The sequence below is a fragment of the Osmerus eperlanus genome, chromosome 5, assembly GCF_963692335.1.
Source record: "Osmerus eperlanus chromosome 5, fOsmEpe2.1, whole genome shotgun sequence".
NCBI lineage: Eukaryota > Metazoa > Chordata > Actinopteri > Osmeriformes > Osmeridae > Osmerus > Osmerus eperlanus.
Genome location: NC_085022.1, coordinates 198,184 through 214,320, shown reverse-complemented (window position 1 = coordinate 214,320; position 16,137 = coordinate 198,184). Strand labels below are relative to the sequence as shown.

The window sequence follows — 16,137 nt, the reverse complement described above, 5'->3', positions numbered from 1 at the left end:
TATCTCTCTCCATTGCTCTCTCCCCATTCCTGCCTCCCTCTCTCACAGGGAGAGCTGTGGCTTATCTTATTTCCCAGAATGCTCTGGGGTCTATTGTCAATCAGCTGGGCCCACCGACTGTCACACATCAGCAGATCTGGAGTTCACACACACACAAACACACATGCACAGACACACACGTAAACACACAGAGGGACACATAACCCAGACACACACGCAAACAGAGATACACACACACACATATGTAGGCACGTGCACACACGGACACAAACACACATTGCTGGTGTGTAATAAGTCTGTCTGTGTATTTGTTGATGTGGGGGGGGATGTGCTGGTGAGTCTGGATACGTTGAGGTGAACCAGAAACACTAAGATGCAGAACACACCAGAAACACTAAGGGCCCGATCTTGCACCCAGCGCAATTGACTTTGTCAACGACGCAAGTATCATTCCTAGTTTGCACTCGACGCAAAGCGGACTTTTCCCTCCACAGACGCACGTCGAAATGACCTTGCGCTCCCGTGGGCGGTTCAGCGAAAAAGGAGGCGTGTTCCGGCGCAAACATTCCCTGGTGCTATTTTGCAGTTTGCGAAAAACAATTCCGCCACTGACCAGGAAAAACGTGGTCTAAAGTCAATGGCGCATTATTCAGATGCTATTTTAAGGGCGCAAGCTTGGTCTGTGCACACTGCTGGCGAGGCCAGGGTCTTCTTTCTGCGAAGCTACGTTACATTGTTTTGATTTATGGCGTGTTACATTTCTCCAATGATTATAAAAAGATTTCATGAGAAATCTCTATGTATGTGAACATGATTTGTAACAATTGTGGCAATTTTCTCCCACGCCTGTTTAACCGAAGCTAATTTGGGTGGGTTTCTTCTCCCATCTCCATCAGAATCAGAATTCGGTTTATTCGCCATGTAGCCTATGTTACACAAACACGGAATTTACTGTGGCAGGAAGGTGCAAACAATAAACATATACAGGTTTTAAATTAAGTAAAAAAGTATAATAGTTAAACTAATTCCAAGAACCAAACAATTAAAAAAATAAAATATAGGGTAGGCTATATAAAAATAAGAATAAGAATTTGAATGAGCAGCATGAGCGGGCAATTTAGTGCAATGAGAAAACTGCTCTGCCTTTCCCATACAATGTCACTTATCTATCTGTTACGGCCCTGACTAGAACGTCGGTCTCCTTGGCTGTGAACCGCTCCTGGCGTGCGCCTGGCAAATCCGCCGTTATAATAGCAATCCGCCATGGAACAAGCGCTGCTCTTAAAGGGAATGTGAGATGACGCTCTGATTGGTTTATTGCACGTTACGCCCAAACCACACCCATTAGTAATGTAGCTACTTCGGACCTACCCATTTTAGATTTGCGCCAGGCGCAAAGTCATTTATCCCGCCGGCAAAATAGCAACCGAGCCGGAGTCCCGCCCACAAAGTTACTTGCGCTTTGCGCTTTGATACTTGCGTTTCAGATCGTCAAAATAGGGGGGTAAGATGCAGAACACACCAGAAACACTAAGATGCAGAACACACCAGAAACACTAAGATGCAGAACACACCAGAAACACTAAGATGCAGAACACACCAGAAACACTAAGATGCAGAACACACCAGAAACACTAAGATGCAGAACACACCAGAAACACTAAGATGCAGAACACACCAGAAACACTAAGATGCAGAAAACACCAGAAACACTAAGATGCAGAACACACCAGAAACACTAAGATGCAGAACACAGCAGAAACACTAAGATGCAGAACACAGCAGAAACACTAAGATGCAGAACACAGCAGAAACACTAAGATGCAGAACACAGCACCAGGTTGTTCCCTGCTGGTTTCCATGGTGACCATGTGGAGTCATGGAAGGAGGCTGCGGCAGTATGCCTGCCATCCCAACCTGAGCAGCATAGATCTATATAATCAGAAACACAAGGTCATCACTTCCCATCCCCTCCCTCGCCCTGCTGAGACTAACCAACCCTAACTAACCCTAACCCTCGGACAGCTGCCTGGGTAGAGTGAACCTCAATCAAACCTTCTGCAGGATTAGTCTGTTTGCTTTCAAACTTTGTTCTGTAAACATACTTTTACACTGGACGTACATAGCAGACTCTCATCTCAAGTCAGATGTTTCCCTGCTGCTGTCTCTGTCCTTCAAGCGGCAGCAGCAAACACCACCTCTCTCTCTTTCTGTCTCTATGTCTCTCTCTGTTTCTGTCTGTCTCCCTCTGTCTCTGTGTCTCCCTCTGTCTCTGTCCGTCTCCCTCTGTCTCTGTGTCTCTCTCTGTCTCTGTCTGTCTCTCTCTGTCTCTCTCTGTCTCTATCTGTCGTTCTGTCTCTCTCTGTCGTTCTGTCTCCCTCTGTCTCTGTGTCTCTCTCTGTCGTTCTGTCTCTCTCTGTCTCTGTGTCTCCCTCTGTCTGTGTCTCCCTGTGTCTCCCTCTGTCTCTGTGTCTCCCTCTGTCTCTCTGTCTCCGTCTGTCTCCCTCTGTCTCTGTGTCTCCCTCTGTCTCTCTGTCTCTCTCTGTCTCTCTCTTTCTGTCTTTCTCTCTCTCTCTTGCTGTGTTGGGGGAGAAAGGGGCCTTGTGCACAGTGAATGGGTAGAGGACTTAAGTGTTTAAGTTGTAACCAAGAGGTCTTTTTTGTTTAGATGAGATTTTTTTTATCTGTAAAATGCTGATTTGAGTTTTTTGTTTCAATATGAGTAAGTAGGATCCAAAATTGTTGTTGTAATGTAACTAGTGGCTAGCTAGCAGTTTTTATTGTGCAGTCAAAACTGCTAGCTAGCCACTAGTTACATATATATATATATATATAGTCAAAGTCAAAGTCTCCTCTCCTGTTTCTGTCTCTCCCCCTGTCTTTCTTCCTCTCTATTGGTCAGGTCTATATTTAACCACAGCTATTAAAATATCGTCATGCAAAGGGTTAGGGTCAGCTCCCATGGCCTGGATATGACTACACTATCCCCCCACACACACACATACACACTATCCCCCCACCACACACACATACACACTATCCCCCCACCACACACACATACACACTATCCCCCCACCACACACACATACACACTATCCCCCCACCACACACACATACACACTATCCCCCCACCACACACACATACACACTATCCCCCCACCACACACACATACACACTATCCCCCCACCACACACACATACACACTATCCCCCCACCACACACACATACACACTATCCCCCCACCACACACACATACACACTATCCCCCCACCACACACACATACACACTATCCCACTTAAATTCACTACAATTGACTTCACTCACTCTCAAACTCTGTCATACTCACACTGACACACTTACTCTCTCATTCGTACACACATACACACACAGACTGACACGATCACACACACACACACACTATCAAAGACTGAGAAACACATATACGTAACTCACCTATGTGTGTGTATATGCAATATTGTATATAGTAATTCAGGAGGAGGGGAGAAGAGAGAATGAGAGGGCGTGAGAGAGAACAGTAAAAGGGAGAGAAAGGCAGAGGAGGGAGAAATACAGAAAAATTGAGAAGAATATAGAGGACAGAATGTTGGTCAGATTGGAGAAGAAAATACGGCAAAAGATGAAGTGAGACAAAAGACATCAGGCTTTGACTATAAATTAGCTTAGCTCGCTACAAAGCCCCACACCATGCCTCGTTTAACTACAACCTCCCCTCTTTATCCACAACCCCCCCTCTCTACACATAACCCTCATCTTTACCCCCAACTCCAATCTTTACCCACACACAAATTCCTTCTAAACACTCATGTCAATACATAACTACACTACTTCCTGTACTAACCTTAATAACACCCCATACCAACCCTGACCCTTCCCATACCAACCCTGACCGTTCCCAGACCATCCCTAAACCTTCCCATACCATCCCTAAACCTTCCCATACCAACCCTGACCCTTCCCAGACCATCCCTAAACCTTCCCATACCAACCCTGACCCTTCCCATACCAACCCTGACCCTTCCCATACCATCCCTAAACCTTCCCAGACCATCCCTAAACCTTCCCATACCATCCCTAAACCTTCCCATACCAACCCTGACCCTTCCCATACCAACCCTGACCCTTCCCATACCAACCCTGACCCTTCCCATACCAACCCTGACCCTTCCCATACCATCCCTAAACCTTCCCATACCATCCCTAAACCTTCCCATACCAACCCTGACCCTTCCCATACCAACCCTGACCCTTCCCATACCATCCCTAAACCTTCCCATACCAACCCTGACCCTTCCCATACCAACCCTGACCCTTCCCATACCAACCCTAACCCTTCCATTACCATACCAACACTGATCCTTCCCATACCATCCCTAACCCTTCCCATACCAACCCTGACCCTTCCCATACCAACCCTGACCCTTCCCAGACCAGCACCAACCTCTATGCTAACCCCAGAACCCCATACCACCTCCAACACTTCCTATATTTCTATGCTAACCCTAACCTTCACACAGCACTACCCTATAAACACAAACCCCCAACATGTTCTTCTCTTTATAGAAATCATGAAATGATGACTATCTTTAACTAAAGGCCGATTTATACTTCTCCGTTTTTACGGAGACGGACACAGGGAACGCCCTCTCTGATGAGGAATTCCCTCTCCGTGCCCTCTCCGAGCCCCTCGGAGGACTCTACGTGCACCTCCTGATTTTCCTGACTATCCGTCCGTCATTTTACGGATACCCCTTGGCTGTGATTGGTCCGTATTAAGAACCGCTTGCGTCAGGGGCGGGGTTGCCGTGATAAACAGGACGAACAGAATCCTTTGACCACCATTGCTGTAAGTTTTTACAATTCATATTTCAGCTAAACAGTACATGTAAATCAGCATCTGAATTAAAATGTGGCGAGAAATGGGCAGTGTTGTTGCTGAAAATGTGCGTATTTTATTGATGAAACGGCTAATTTGTACATTTGCTCCGACTTCTCGATAACCTAGGTAAATAAACACTCCACGACGACTTACAAAAAAACGTTGCGCCACCTACTCTTCTGGCGGTGAATTGTTTTCAGCACCCACAGACTTCGGAGTACTATAAATTCAATCAATACGTCCGACTCCGTCCGTCCGTCTGTCCGTAACGGAGTCGGAGAAGTATAATTCGGCCTTTATTTAGATCCCCCCATGCACACACACACACACTTCTCAAGGCTGTTGGGATTGTTCGTGGTTCCAGACCCTCAGATGGGATCTGGGAGAAGGTCAGGGGTCAACTTGTGCTGATACAACACTGACACTGATGCAGGGCTGTGGTCTATGGAGTTAAAGGTGCACTTCTGATCATTTGCTGTGATGTTGTTCTTTCTTGTTGTGTGTGACAGATGATGTGCTGTCCAGAGATGCAGGTGAGTGTGTGATCTGCCTAGAGGATCTGCAGCAGGGAGACACCATAGCCAGACTGCCGTGCCTCTGCATTTACCACAAAAGGTGAACACACTCACACACACGTGCAAGCATGCGCACACACTCACACACACACGCTTAACACACACAGAGACTCACACACACAAAGACTCACACACGCACACGCTTCACACACACAGAGACTCACACACACACATGCTTAACACACACAGACTCACTGTCAGAAATATTAAACTTTTATCAAGTATTGCACAATCGGTGAAGAAGTCAAGGAAGCTTTATTACTTGCGGCTGGCTGCAAGGAGACAAGTAGCCATGGTGGTTACAAAGTTTGTCTGCTAGCTTGTGTGCTAGCTAACCATTTAAATGACATGCTCTCAACAGTCATTGGTTCGTACAAAGACATGCAACTGTCACATGGCTCTTCTTTTATTGTCTCCCTTGCATAGATCTTGCGCACGTGTGTGAGTGTCTGTGTGTGCGTCTTGAAGTGGCCCTGCTTAGGCTAACTAAATGACATCCTCAGATAAGATAAGGGATCTTCCTGTTTACCTAAGCCTGGTCCTTGCCTATAGTTCATTTGGGGGTGGCCTCTCTACACACAAAGCTAAACACAGTATCATTTTATACAGAATAAAAGGTTACATTCTTAACTTTTCTGACACTCACACACACACACATGCTTCACACACACAGAGACTCATACACACAGACTCACACTCACACATGTATACCGTATGAAACATAAATCATGCACTAATGTGCCTCTGCACACAAGCATGAGAGTTTGTGAGTCTGATTCTGATTAAACACACACAGTTAGATTGATAACATACAGAAGTGATTATCTACATTATCCAGAGGGATCCAGTCAGGGCTGTGGCTCAGGATCCTAAAACGTTCTATACTAACATGCATCCATAGGGACCTGTTAGCATGCTCTCCATAGGGACCTGTTAGCATGCTCTCCACAGGGACCTGTTAGCATGCTCTCCATAGGGACCTGCTAGCATGCTCTCCACAGGGACCTGTGGGACCATAGGGACCTGTTAGCATGCTCTCCATAGGGACCTGATAGCATGCTCTCCACAGGGACCTGTTAGCATGCTCTCCACAGGGACCTGTTAGCATGCTCTCCACAGGGACCTGTTAGCATGCTCTCCACAGGGACCTGTTAGCATGCTCTCCACAGGGACCTGCTAGCATGCTCTCCACAGGGACCTGCTAGCTTGCTCTCCACAGGGACCTGCTAGCATGCTCTCCACAGGGACCTGCTTGCATGCTATCTATCGCGACCTACTAGCAAAGTTTCTTTAGGAAAAATCAGTACAAGATGTGCATTAACAGTGAATGAACCCTGTCTTTCACAGCTGTATAGATTCCTGGTTTGAGATAAACCGTTCCTGCCCTGAACACCCCTCTGACTGAACAGTGTGCTTACTATAACAACTGCTTGAGGTACGAGACACTCACACTTTCTCACATACACACTACACATCCCACGCACACATTTTCACACAGACTCACACACATTTTCCTTATGTGTTTAAATATGTTTATTCAGTATCCGTCCCTCTCTTCCCCCACAGGGCGTGGTCCTGGTGGGGCTATCTGGACACCACTCAAAAAAATTAATAAATCAATCTATAATTCCATCAAAAAGACCTGTTTATCATATTGATCAATATATATCCACAGCTCCCATAAAACAGAACCAAGAGTTACTATGAAGCTTATCTTGTCACTTACAGCCACCTGCATTACAGACCCTCTCCCATTCACTCCTCCCTCCCAGCACTACTGATAACTACCCCACCACCACCAGCAAGGCCAGCCTCTGCCCAGGGCTGGGGGCCTCTATCTTCCCAAATGGAGGCCAGTTGCGCACATACTATGGGACCACTCTGGAACTGTGGGCCACTGGACTCCATCTTGGATCTGGCACAGTGCCCAACTGTTCTGTGGCCCCTAGACAGGAGAGAAGTATGAAGAGAAAAAGGAAGATCTGTATTGAGAGGTGTGCCTGTGTCTGGGCTTCACTGGAACTCAGAGGACCTGGCCTCCCCAACATGGGTCCCCCCAGACAGCACCCCCAGACAGCCTGTGTCTGGTTGCCCGGGGCTGAGCTACTGTTGGTGTCAGTGTTCACTCTGTATCCAGGAGTGGTTGGTGGCAGGGTTGTAGCTTGTGCTTCTGTGTGTGTGCGTGTGTGTTGGGGCTGTTACAATGTCAGTCAGGTTAAACTTCCGTGTGTGTGTACTTGTACATGTGTATTGTGGGGGACTGTGTCCATGTGCTAGGTTAACAGGGTGTCAGTCACATGTGTATGTGAGGTTGAAGTGATTGGTTTAGTGTGTTATCACCTGACCTACCAATGCACTTGTCAGAGCATGGGACAGTACGAGTCCGCATCCCGAGAAGGGACATGATGACACACCACATTAACGTAACTACACACCACACCACACCACACTGTTCAGACAGCATTGTTGCCATGCCGTCTGGTCTGATCTCATCTCGTCTAGTCTACTTTTATCTAGCCTGGCCTTATCTAGATTGGTCTGGTCTCATCTAGTCTGGTCTATTCTGGTCTCATCTAGTCTGGTCTAGTCTGCTCTCATCTAGTCAGGCACCAGTTGCATAAACTTAGTTTAAAACTAGTCTTAGCCTTAGAAAGTCTTTAATTGTCAGGTTAGACTAGTCTACTTAAGCCTGTCTGTTGCATAAATAGTAAGACTGACTTAATTTGCATTAGGAAAGTTAGCCACCTCTCCCCCTGGCTAAACCTTGCCATAAGGGTTTAGTTGCTATGCCAACAATCTGTTAGTACGTCATTATTTTAGCATAATTATTACAAAAGCAATTAAGTTTAATTTAACTGGGGTCTGCTTTTCCACTAAAATATCATTTTATTAAACGAGTTAGTAGATGACAACATAAGTCATTGCATTGACTCCAGCCTTCTGCATTGGATTGTTGGATATAAATAGAAGTAGCGTTAGGGTTAAATTAAGAAGCTTAAAGACGCATACAAATTAACTTTATAACAACTTTTTCAGTATTGTATTCCTCCAAACAGATCAGGTTTTCAGCAGGGTGCAATGTATCGATCTTCCTCTGTTAAGTGTAGCTGTTGTGTCCGCAATGTTTTCTTTTTTCGCGAAGTATCTTATTTTACCCATAATGCAAAGCGCGACAGAAGTCAGTCTTACGTTAGTCACTCATAGGAAAGCTTTATGCAACTGGTAAATTGAAGTGTCTGTGGCAAGTCAGACTTAAAGTTACATTTAAGTCTAAGGCCCCATTTTAACAATCTGAAACGCAAGTATCAAAATGCAAAGCGCAAGTAACTTTGTGGGCGGGACTCTGGCGCTGTTGCTATCATACCGGCGGGATAAATGACTTTGCGCCTGGCGCAAATCTAAAATGGGTTGGTCTTATGTAGCTACATTACTAATGGGTGTGGTTTGGGCGTAACGTGCAATAAACCAATCAGAGCGTCATCTCACATTCCCTTTAAGAGCAGGCGCGCTTGTTCCATGGCGGATTGCTATTATAACGGCGGATTTGCCAGGCGCACGCCAGGAGCGGTTCACAGCCAAGGAGACCAACGTTCTCGTCAGGGCCGTAAAAGCCCTTATTTTTATATATTATTTTTTAAATAGTTATATTTTTTAATTGTTTAGTTCTTAGAATTAGTTTAACCATTGTACTTTTTTACTTAATTTAAGACCCGTATATGTTTATTGTTTGCACCTTCCTGCCACAGTAAATTCCGTGTTTGTGTAACATACATGGCGAATAAACCGAATTCTGATTCTGATTGGGATGGGAGAAGAAACCCACCCAAATTAGCTTCGGTTAAACAGGCGTGGGAGGAAATTGCCACAATTGTTACAAATCAAGTTCACATACATAGAGATTTCTCATGAAAATCTTTTTAATCATTGACATGAAAGAAATGTATCACAGGCATACAATAAATTAAAACAATGTAACGTAGCTTCGCAGGAAAAAGACCTTGGCCTCGCCAGCAGTGCGCACGGGCCAAGCATGCGCCCTTAAAATAGCATCTGAATAACGCGCCATTGACTTTAGACTAAGTTTTTCCTGTTCTGTGGCGGATTGTTTTTCTGAAACTGAAAAATAGCACCAGGGAACATTTGCGCCAGAACACGCCTTCTTTTTTCGCTGAACCGCCCCCGGCAGCGCAAGGTCATTCCCTAATTTACCTGTGTGTCTGTGGAGGGAAAAGTCTGTTTTGCGTCGAGTGAAAACTAGGAATGATACTTGCGCTGGGTGCAAGATTGGGCCCTAAGACTAGGTCTATTTTTATGCAACTGGCCCCTGGTCTGTTCTGGTCTGATCTAGTCTCGTCTGGTCTAGTCTGGTCTCATCTAGTCTGGTTTAGTCTAGTCTGTTCTGGTCTCATCTAACCATGGTCTAGTCTGGTCTCATATAGTCTAGTCTGGTCTAGTCTGGCCTCATCGAACCATGGTCTAGTCTGGTTTCATGTAGTCTAGTCTGGCCTCATCTAACCATGGTCTAGTCTGGTTTCATGTAGTCTAGTCTGGTCTGGTCCACAATACATTAATCTGGGCCACATAACACGCTATTTGAAACATAAAGGACAATGAAAAGATTACGCAGCACACATTATACTACTGACATCTGCGTAGTTTCATAATTGCTGCCTCTGAGGAGCACAAAGTTAAAGACAGTACCTACGTCAGTTTCTTGGAACATATTTCCTCCAATATTTGGCTACCAAAACAAACATGGCTGCCATACAGCTCACAACTGTTTGTACATTATCATTGTGATAGGTTGCAGATCTGTTTTGTCTGACATGTTTTACAGACATTCAGGAGTCCATACTAGCTACTAGCTAGTTTATGTGAGGTGAGCATTGTGCATGTTTTTCACTCATCTTGTGTCGCAAAACTAATCTAAAACACGAGTCTTTCACTCACACACACAAAATGATTACAGCTACGACTCTACAGCGCAACTACTGTGGGGTACCAGCAAAATTGTTGCCACAAAGACTTGTCAATGGCCTTCGGCAGACAAATACAAAAAAAGGAAGATGTTAGACAACAAGATAAAAGAGAGAAGTTAGACATGAAATGGTTGGATGGTGTTTTTCCCTCCATTTATACCTTATGAGGGAGTAGAGATCCTGGCCTGAGGCTCTCTTCAGAGGCCCACTGAGGGTTAGGGTCACTAACTCACCATGGCAACATCCCGATGGTTTCCACCCTTCCCTTCCCCATTCCACACAGGAGAAGATGACACGCCATAACCTGAAGAGAACCAGCTGATCTGACCAGACAGCACCAGTAGGAGGGAGGAGTGGAGGTGGGAGATAAGAGAATGACTCCTGGAGACCCAGATGAGTTTCCATCAGATCATTCATCAGCTTGTGTAGGCCACTATAGTGCCTGAGGATTGACCTGCCTAAGCAACAAAGGTTAAAAGGGGAGAGTATAGCTCGTTGGTTAAATAATTTGACTGTCCAGGAGGTTGCAACTTTAAATCCCCCCTGTACTGTATATCTCTTTGGATAAAATCACCTGTTAAATGAATATATTATTATAATACAAGTACATTAGTAAATCATTTGAACAAAACTTTAACATTTATGAGTTTTCTGAGACCTGGTTTTGTTGTGATGACCAGTCAGGTCAAGCAGCCTGCCAGTACTATTACATACAGGGGTGCACTTCATTTAGGTCAACCTGTAAAACTGCGCCAATGGAACCAACCTGTAGTGTAAACTCAGACAAAAATCAACCACACCTTCAGTACTCCTGTTATATTCAGGTGTTTACTTTAAGCCCCCCTCCTATCCTTTCTCTATAAGCCTCCCCACACCCATCCACCCCCAAGGGCAGTACTCTACTCCCATCTTTTGCTTTCTTTCTTTCATTTGACTTTGTATTTGTTTTTCAGAGGATGTGAATGGCTGCCTGGGTTTTGAGGTACCAGATTACTGTCAACTGGATGTGCAGTACAATATATATATATATCTATATATATAATGACAATAAAAAAAGGTCAAAATTAAATTTCTCCCGTCTCATTTCCACAGTTTCAGTTTGAGCTGCATCACTACTTTGATGAGTGTCCTGTAACTTCTGGACATATTTACCATCTTCACTGTATTGTTTAATTCTGTAAATAACCTTTAACCTTCACTGTCCTTTTCATTGATGTAGGTTTGACTACATGAACATAATAAGTTGATTTCAAAACATTATTTTCCTGAACATGAAGTTACAGTAAATACAGTTTTGTATCTTCAGCTCACCTGGTTACCTTAAAGTTGTAAGTGCAGTCTAACAGTATAACTGTTATTATTAACTCTATTAGCTGTTCCAGGAGAGCTTTATGTTGCTGTTCCTGGTAATCTGCCTGACCCGCGGTAAGCCCTGCCTGCAGCACCCTACAGCTCCTCACTACACACTAACCCTCCCAGCACCCTACAGCTCCTCACTACACACTAACCCTCCCAGCACCCTACAGCTCCTCACTACACACTAACCCTCCCAGCACCCTACAGCTCCTCACTACACACTAACCCTCCCAGCACCCTACAGCTCCTCACTACACACTAACCCTCCCAGCACCCTACAGCTCCTCACTACACACTAACCCTCCCAGCACCCTACAGCTCCTCACTACACACTAACCCTCCCAGCACCCTACAGCTCCTCACTACACACTAACCCTCCCAGCACCCTACAGTTCCTCACTACACACTAACCCTCCCAGCACCCTACAGCTCCTCACTACACACTAACCCTGCCAGCACCCTACAGCTCCTCACTACACACTAACCCTCCCAGCACCCTACAGCTCCTCACTACACACTAACCCTCCCAGCACCCTACAGCTCCTCACTACACACTAACCCTCCCAGCACGCTACAGCTCCTCACTACACACTAACCCTCCCAGCACCCTACAGCTCCTCACTACACACTAACCCTCCCAGCACCCTACAGCTCCTCACTACACACTAACCCTCCCAGCACCCTACAGCTCCTCACTACACACTAACCCTCCCAGCACCCTACAGCTCCTCACTACACACTAACCCTCCCAGCACGCTACAGCTCCTCACTACACACTAACCCTCCCAGCACCCTACAGCTCCTCACTACACACTAACCCTCCCAGCACCCTACAGCTCCCCACTACACACTAACCCTCCCAGCACCCTACAGCTCCTCACTACACACTAACCCTCCCAGCGCCCTACAGCTCCTCACTACACACTAACCCTCCCAGCGCCCTACAGCTCCTCACTACACACTAACCCTGCCAGCGCCCTACAGCTCCTCACTACACACTAACCCTCCCAGCACCCTACAGCTCCTCACTACACACTAACCCTCCCAGCACCCTACAGCTCCTCACTACACACTAACCCTCCCAGCACCCTACAGCTCCTCACTACACACTAACCCTCCCAGCACCCTACAGCTCCTCACTACACACTAACCCTCCCAGCACCCTACAGCTCCTCACTACACACTAACCCTCCCAGCACCCTACAGCTCCTCACTACACACTAACCCTCCCAGCACCCTACAGCTCCTCACTACACACTAACCCTCCCAGCACCCTACAGCTCCTCACTACACACTAACCCTCCCAGCACCCTACAGCTCCTCACTACACACTAACCCTCCCAGCACCCTACAGCTCCTCACTACACACTAACCCTCCCAGCACCCTACAGCTCCTCACTACACACTAACCCTCCCAGCACCCTACAGCTCCTCACTACACACTAACCCTCCCAGCACCCTACAGCTCCTCACTACACACTAACCCTCCCAGCACCCTACAGTTCCTCACTACACACTAACCCTCCCAGCACCCTACAGCTCCTCACTACACACTAACCCTCCCAGCACCCTACAGCTCCTCACTACACACTAACCCTCCCAGCACCCTACAGCTCCTCACTACACACTAACCCTCCCAGCACCCTACAGCTCCTCACTACACACTAACCCTCCCAGCGCCCTACAGCTCCTCACTACACACTAACCCTCCCAGCACCCTACAGCTCCTCACTACACACTAACCCTCCCAGCGCCCTACAGTTCCTCACTACACACTAACCCTCCCAGTACCCTACAGCTCCTCACTACACACTAACCCTCCCAGCACCCTACAGTTCCTCACTACACACTAACCCTCCCAGCACCCTACAGCTCCTCACTACACACTAACCCTCCCAGCGCCCTACAGCTCCTCACTACACACTAACCCTCCCAGCACCCTACAGCTCCTCACTACACACTAACCCTCCCAGCGCCCTACAGCTCCTCACTACACACTAACCCTCCCAGCACCCTACAGCTCCTCACTACACACTAACCCTCCCAGCACCCTACAGCTCCTCACTACACACTAACCCTCCCAGCACCCTACAGCTCCTCACTACACACTAACCCTCCCAGCACCCTACAGCTCCTCACTACACACTAACCCTCCCAGCACCCTACAGCTCCTCACTACACACTAACCCTCCCAGCACCCTACAGCTCCTCACTACACACTAACCCTCCCAGCACCCTACAGCTCCTCACTACACACTAACCCTCCCAGCGCCCTACAGTTCCTCACTACACACTAACCCTCCCAGTACCCTACAGCTCCTCACTACACACTAACCCTCCCAGCGCCCTACAGTTCCTCACTACACACTAACCCTCCCAGTACCCTACAGCTCCTCACTACACACTAACCCTCCCAGCGCCCTACAGTTCCTCACTACACACTAACCCTCCCAGTACCCTACAGCTCCTCACTACACACTAACCCTCCCAGCACCCTACAGCTCCTCACTACACACTAACCCTCCCAGCACCCTACAGTTCCTCACTACACACTAACCCTCCCAGCACCCTACAGCTCCTCACTACACACTAACCCTCCCAGCACCCTACAGCTCCTCACTACACACTAACCCTCCCAGCACCCTACAGCTCCTCACTACACACTAACCCTCCCAGCACCCTACAGCTCCTCACTACACACTAACCCTCCCAGCACCCTACAGCTCCTCACTACACACTAACCCTCCCAGCACACTACAGCTCCTCACTACACACTAACCCTCCCAGCGCCCTACAGCTCCTCACTACACACTAACCCTCCCAGCACCCTACAGCTCCTCACTACACACTAACCCTCCCAGCACCCTACAGCTCCCCACTACACACTAACCCTCCCAGCACCCTACAGCTCCTCACTACACACTAACCCTCCCAGCGCCCTACAGCTCCTCACTACACACTAACCCTCCCAGCGCCCTACAGCTCCTCACTACACACTAACCCTCCCAGTACCCTACAGCTCCTCACTACACACTAACCCTCCCAGCACCCTACAGCTCCCCACTACACACTAACCCTCCCAGCACCCTACAGCTCCTCACTACACACTAACCCTCCCAGCACCCTACAGCTCCTCACTACACACTAACCCTCCCAGCACCCTACAGCTCCTCACTACACACTAACCCTCCCAGCACCCTACAGCTCCCCACTACACACTAACCCTCCCAGCACCCTACAGCTCCTCACTACACACTAACCCTCCCAGCACCCTACAGCTCCTCACTACACACTAACCCTCCCAGTACCCTACAGCTCCTCACTACACACTAACCCTCCCAGCGCCCTACAGCTCCTCACTACACACTAACCCTCCCAGCACCCTACAGCTCCCCACTACACACTAACCCTCCCAGTACCCTACAGCTCCTCACTACACACTAACCCCCCCAGCACCCTACAGTTCCTCACTACACACTAACCCTCCCAGCACCCTACAGCTCCTCACTACACACTAACCCTCCCAGCACCCTACAGCTCCTCACTACACACTAACCCTCCCAGCACCCTACAGCTCCTCACTACACACTAACCCTCCCAGCACCCTACAGCTCCTCACTACACACTAACCCTCCCAGCACCCTACAGCTCCTCACTACACACTAACCCTCCCAGCGCCCTACAGCTCCTCACTACACACTAACCCTCCCAGCGCCTTACAACTCCTCACTACACACTAACCCTCCCAGCGCCTTACAACTCCTCACTACACACTAACCCTCCCAGTACCCTACAGTTCCTCACTACACACTAACCCTCCCAGCGCCCTACAGCTCCTCACTACACACTAACCCTCCCAGCGCCCTACAGTTCCTCACTACACACTAACCCTCCCAGCGCCTTACAACTCCTCACTACACACTAACCCTCCCAGCACCCTACAGCTCCTCACTACACACTAACCCTCCCAGCACCCTACAGCTCCTCACTACACACTAACCCTCCCAGCACCCTACAGCTCCTCACTACACAACACACTGTTACGTGTCTCCATCCTGGCTGGCTTCCTGCATGTTAGAGGATGTAAAATCAGGTTTGGACCAGGAATTTCAAGAGGAGAGAAACTTATGAACAGGACATATTTCTTTAATCAAAATTCTTTTTTGAACTACATAATCTTGAGTTCTGTACCAGCACTCCACCCAAGTGAAGCATAGAAAGAAATGTAATCTAAATTCATTTATTTATTCCCACACAATCAATAAATAAACTGGTTTTATCTATACAAATAAGCATCTTCTCATTCTAAGGGATCTAAAAAAAACGGA

The 16,137-nt window shown here is 47.6% G+C and overlaps 1 protein-coding gene across 1 annotated transcript in view; it reads left to right on the top strand.

Annotated features, from left to right (window-relative positions):
* znrf1 (zinc and ring finger 1) overlaps positions 1-11,507 on the top strand; it is a 44,770-nt gene extending 33,263 nt beyond the window's left edge. Inside the window, exons 3-5 of the mRNA XM_062460859.1 lie at positions 5,409-5,514; positions 6,822-6,909; positions 7,041-11,507. Of these exons, the coding sequence (XP_062316843.1) occupies positions 5,409-5,514; positions 6,822-6,879 (164 nt within the window). The 3' untranslated portion in view covers positions 6,880-6,909; positions 7,041-11,507. The remainder of the gene's footprint in view (positions 1-5,408; positions 5,515-6,821; positions 6,910-7,040) is intronic.
* Positions 11,508-16,137: the final 4,630 nt, after the last annotated feature.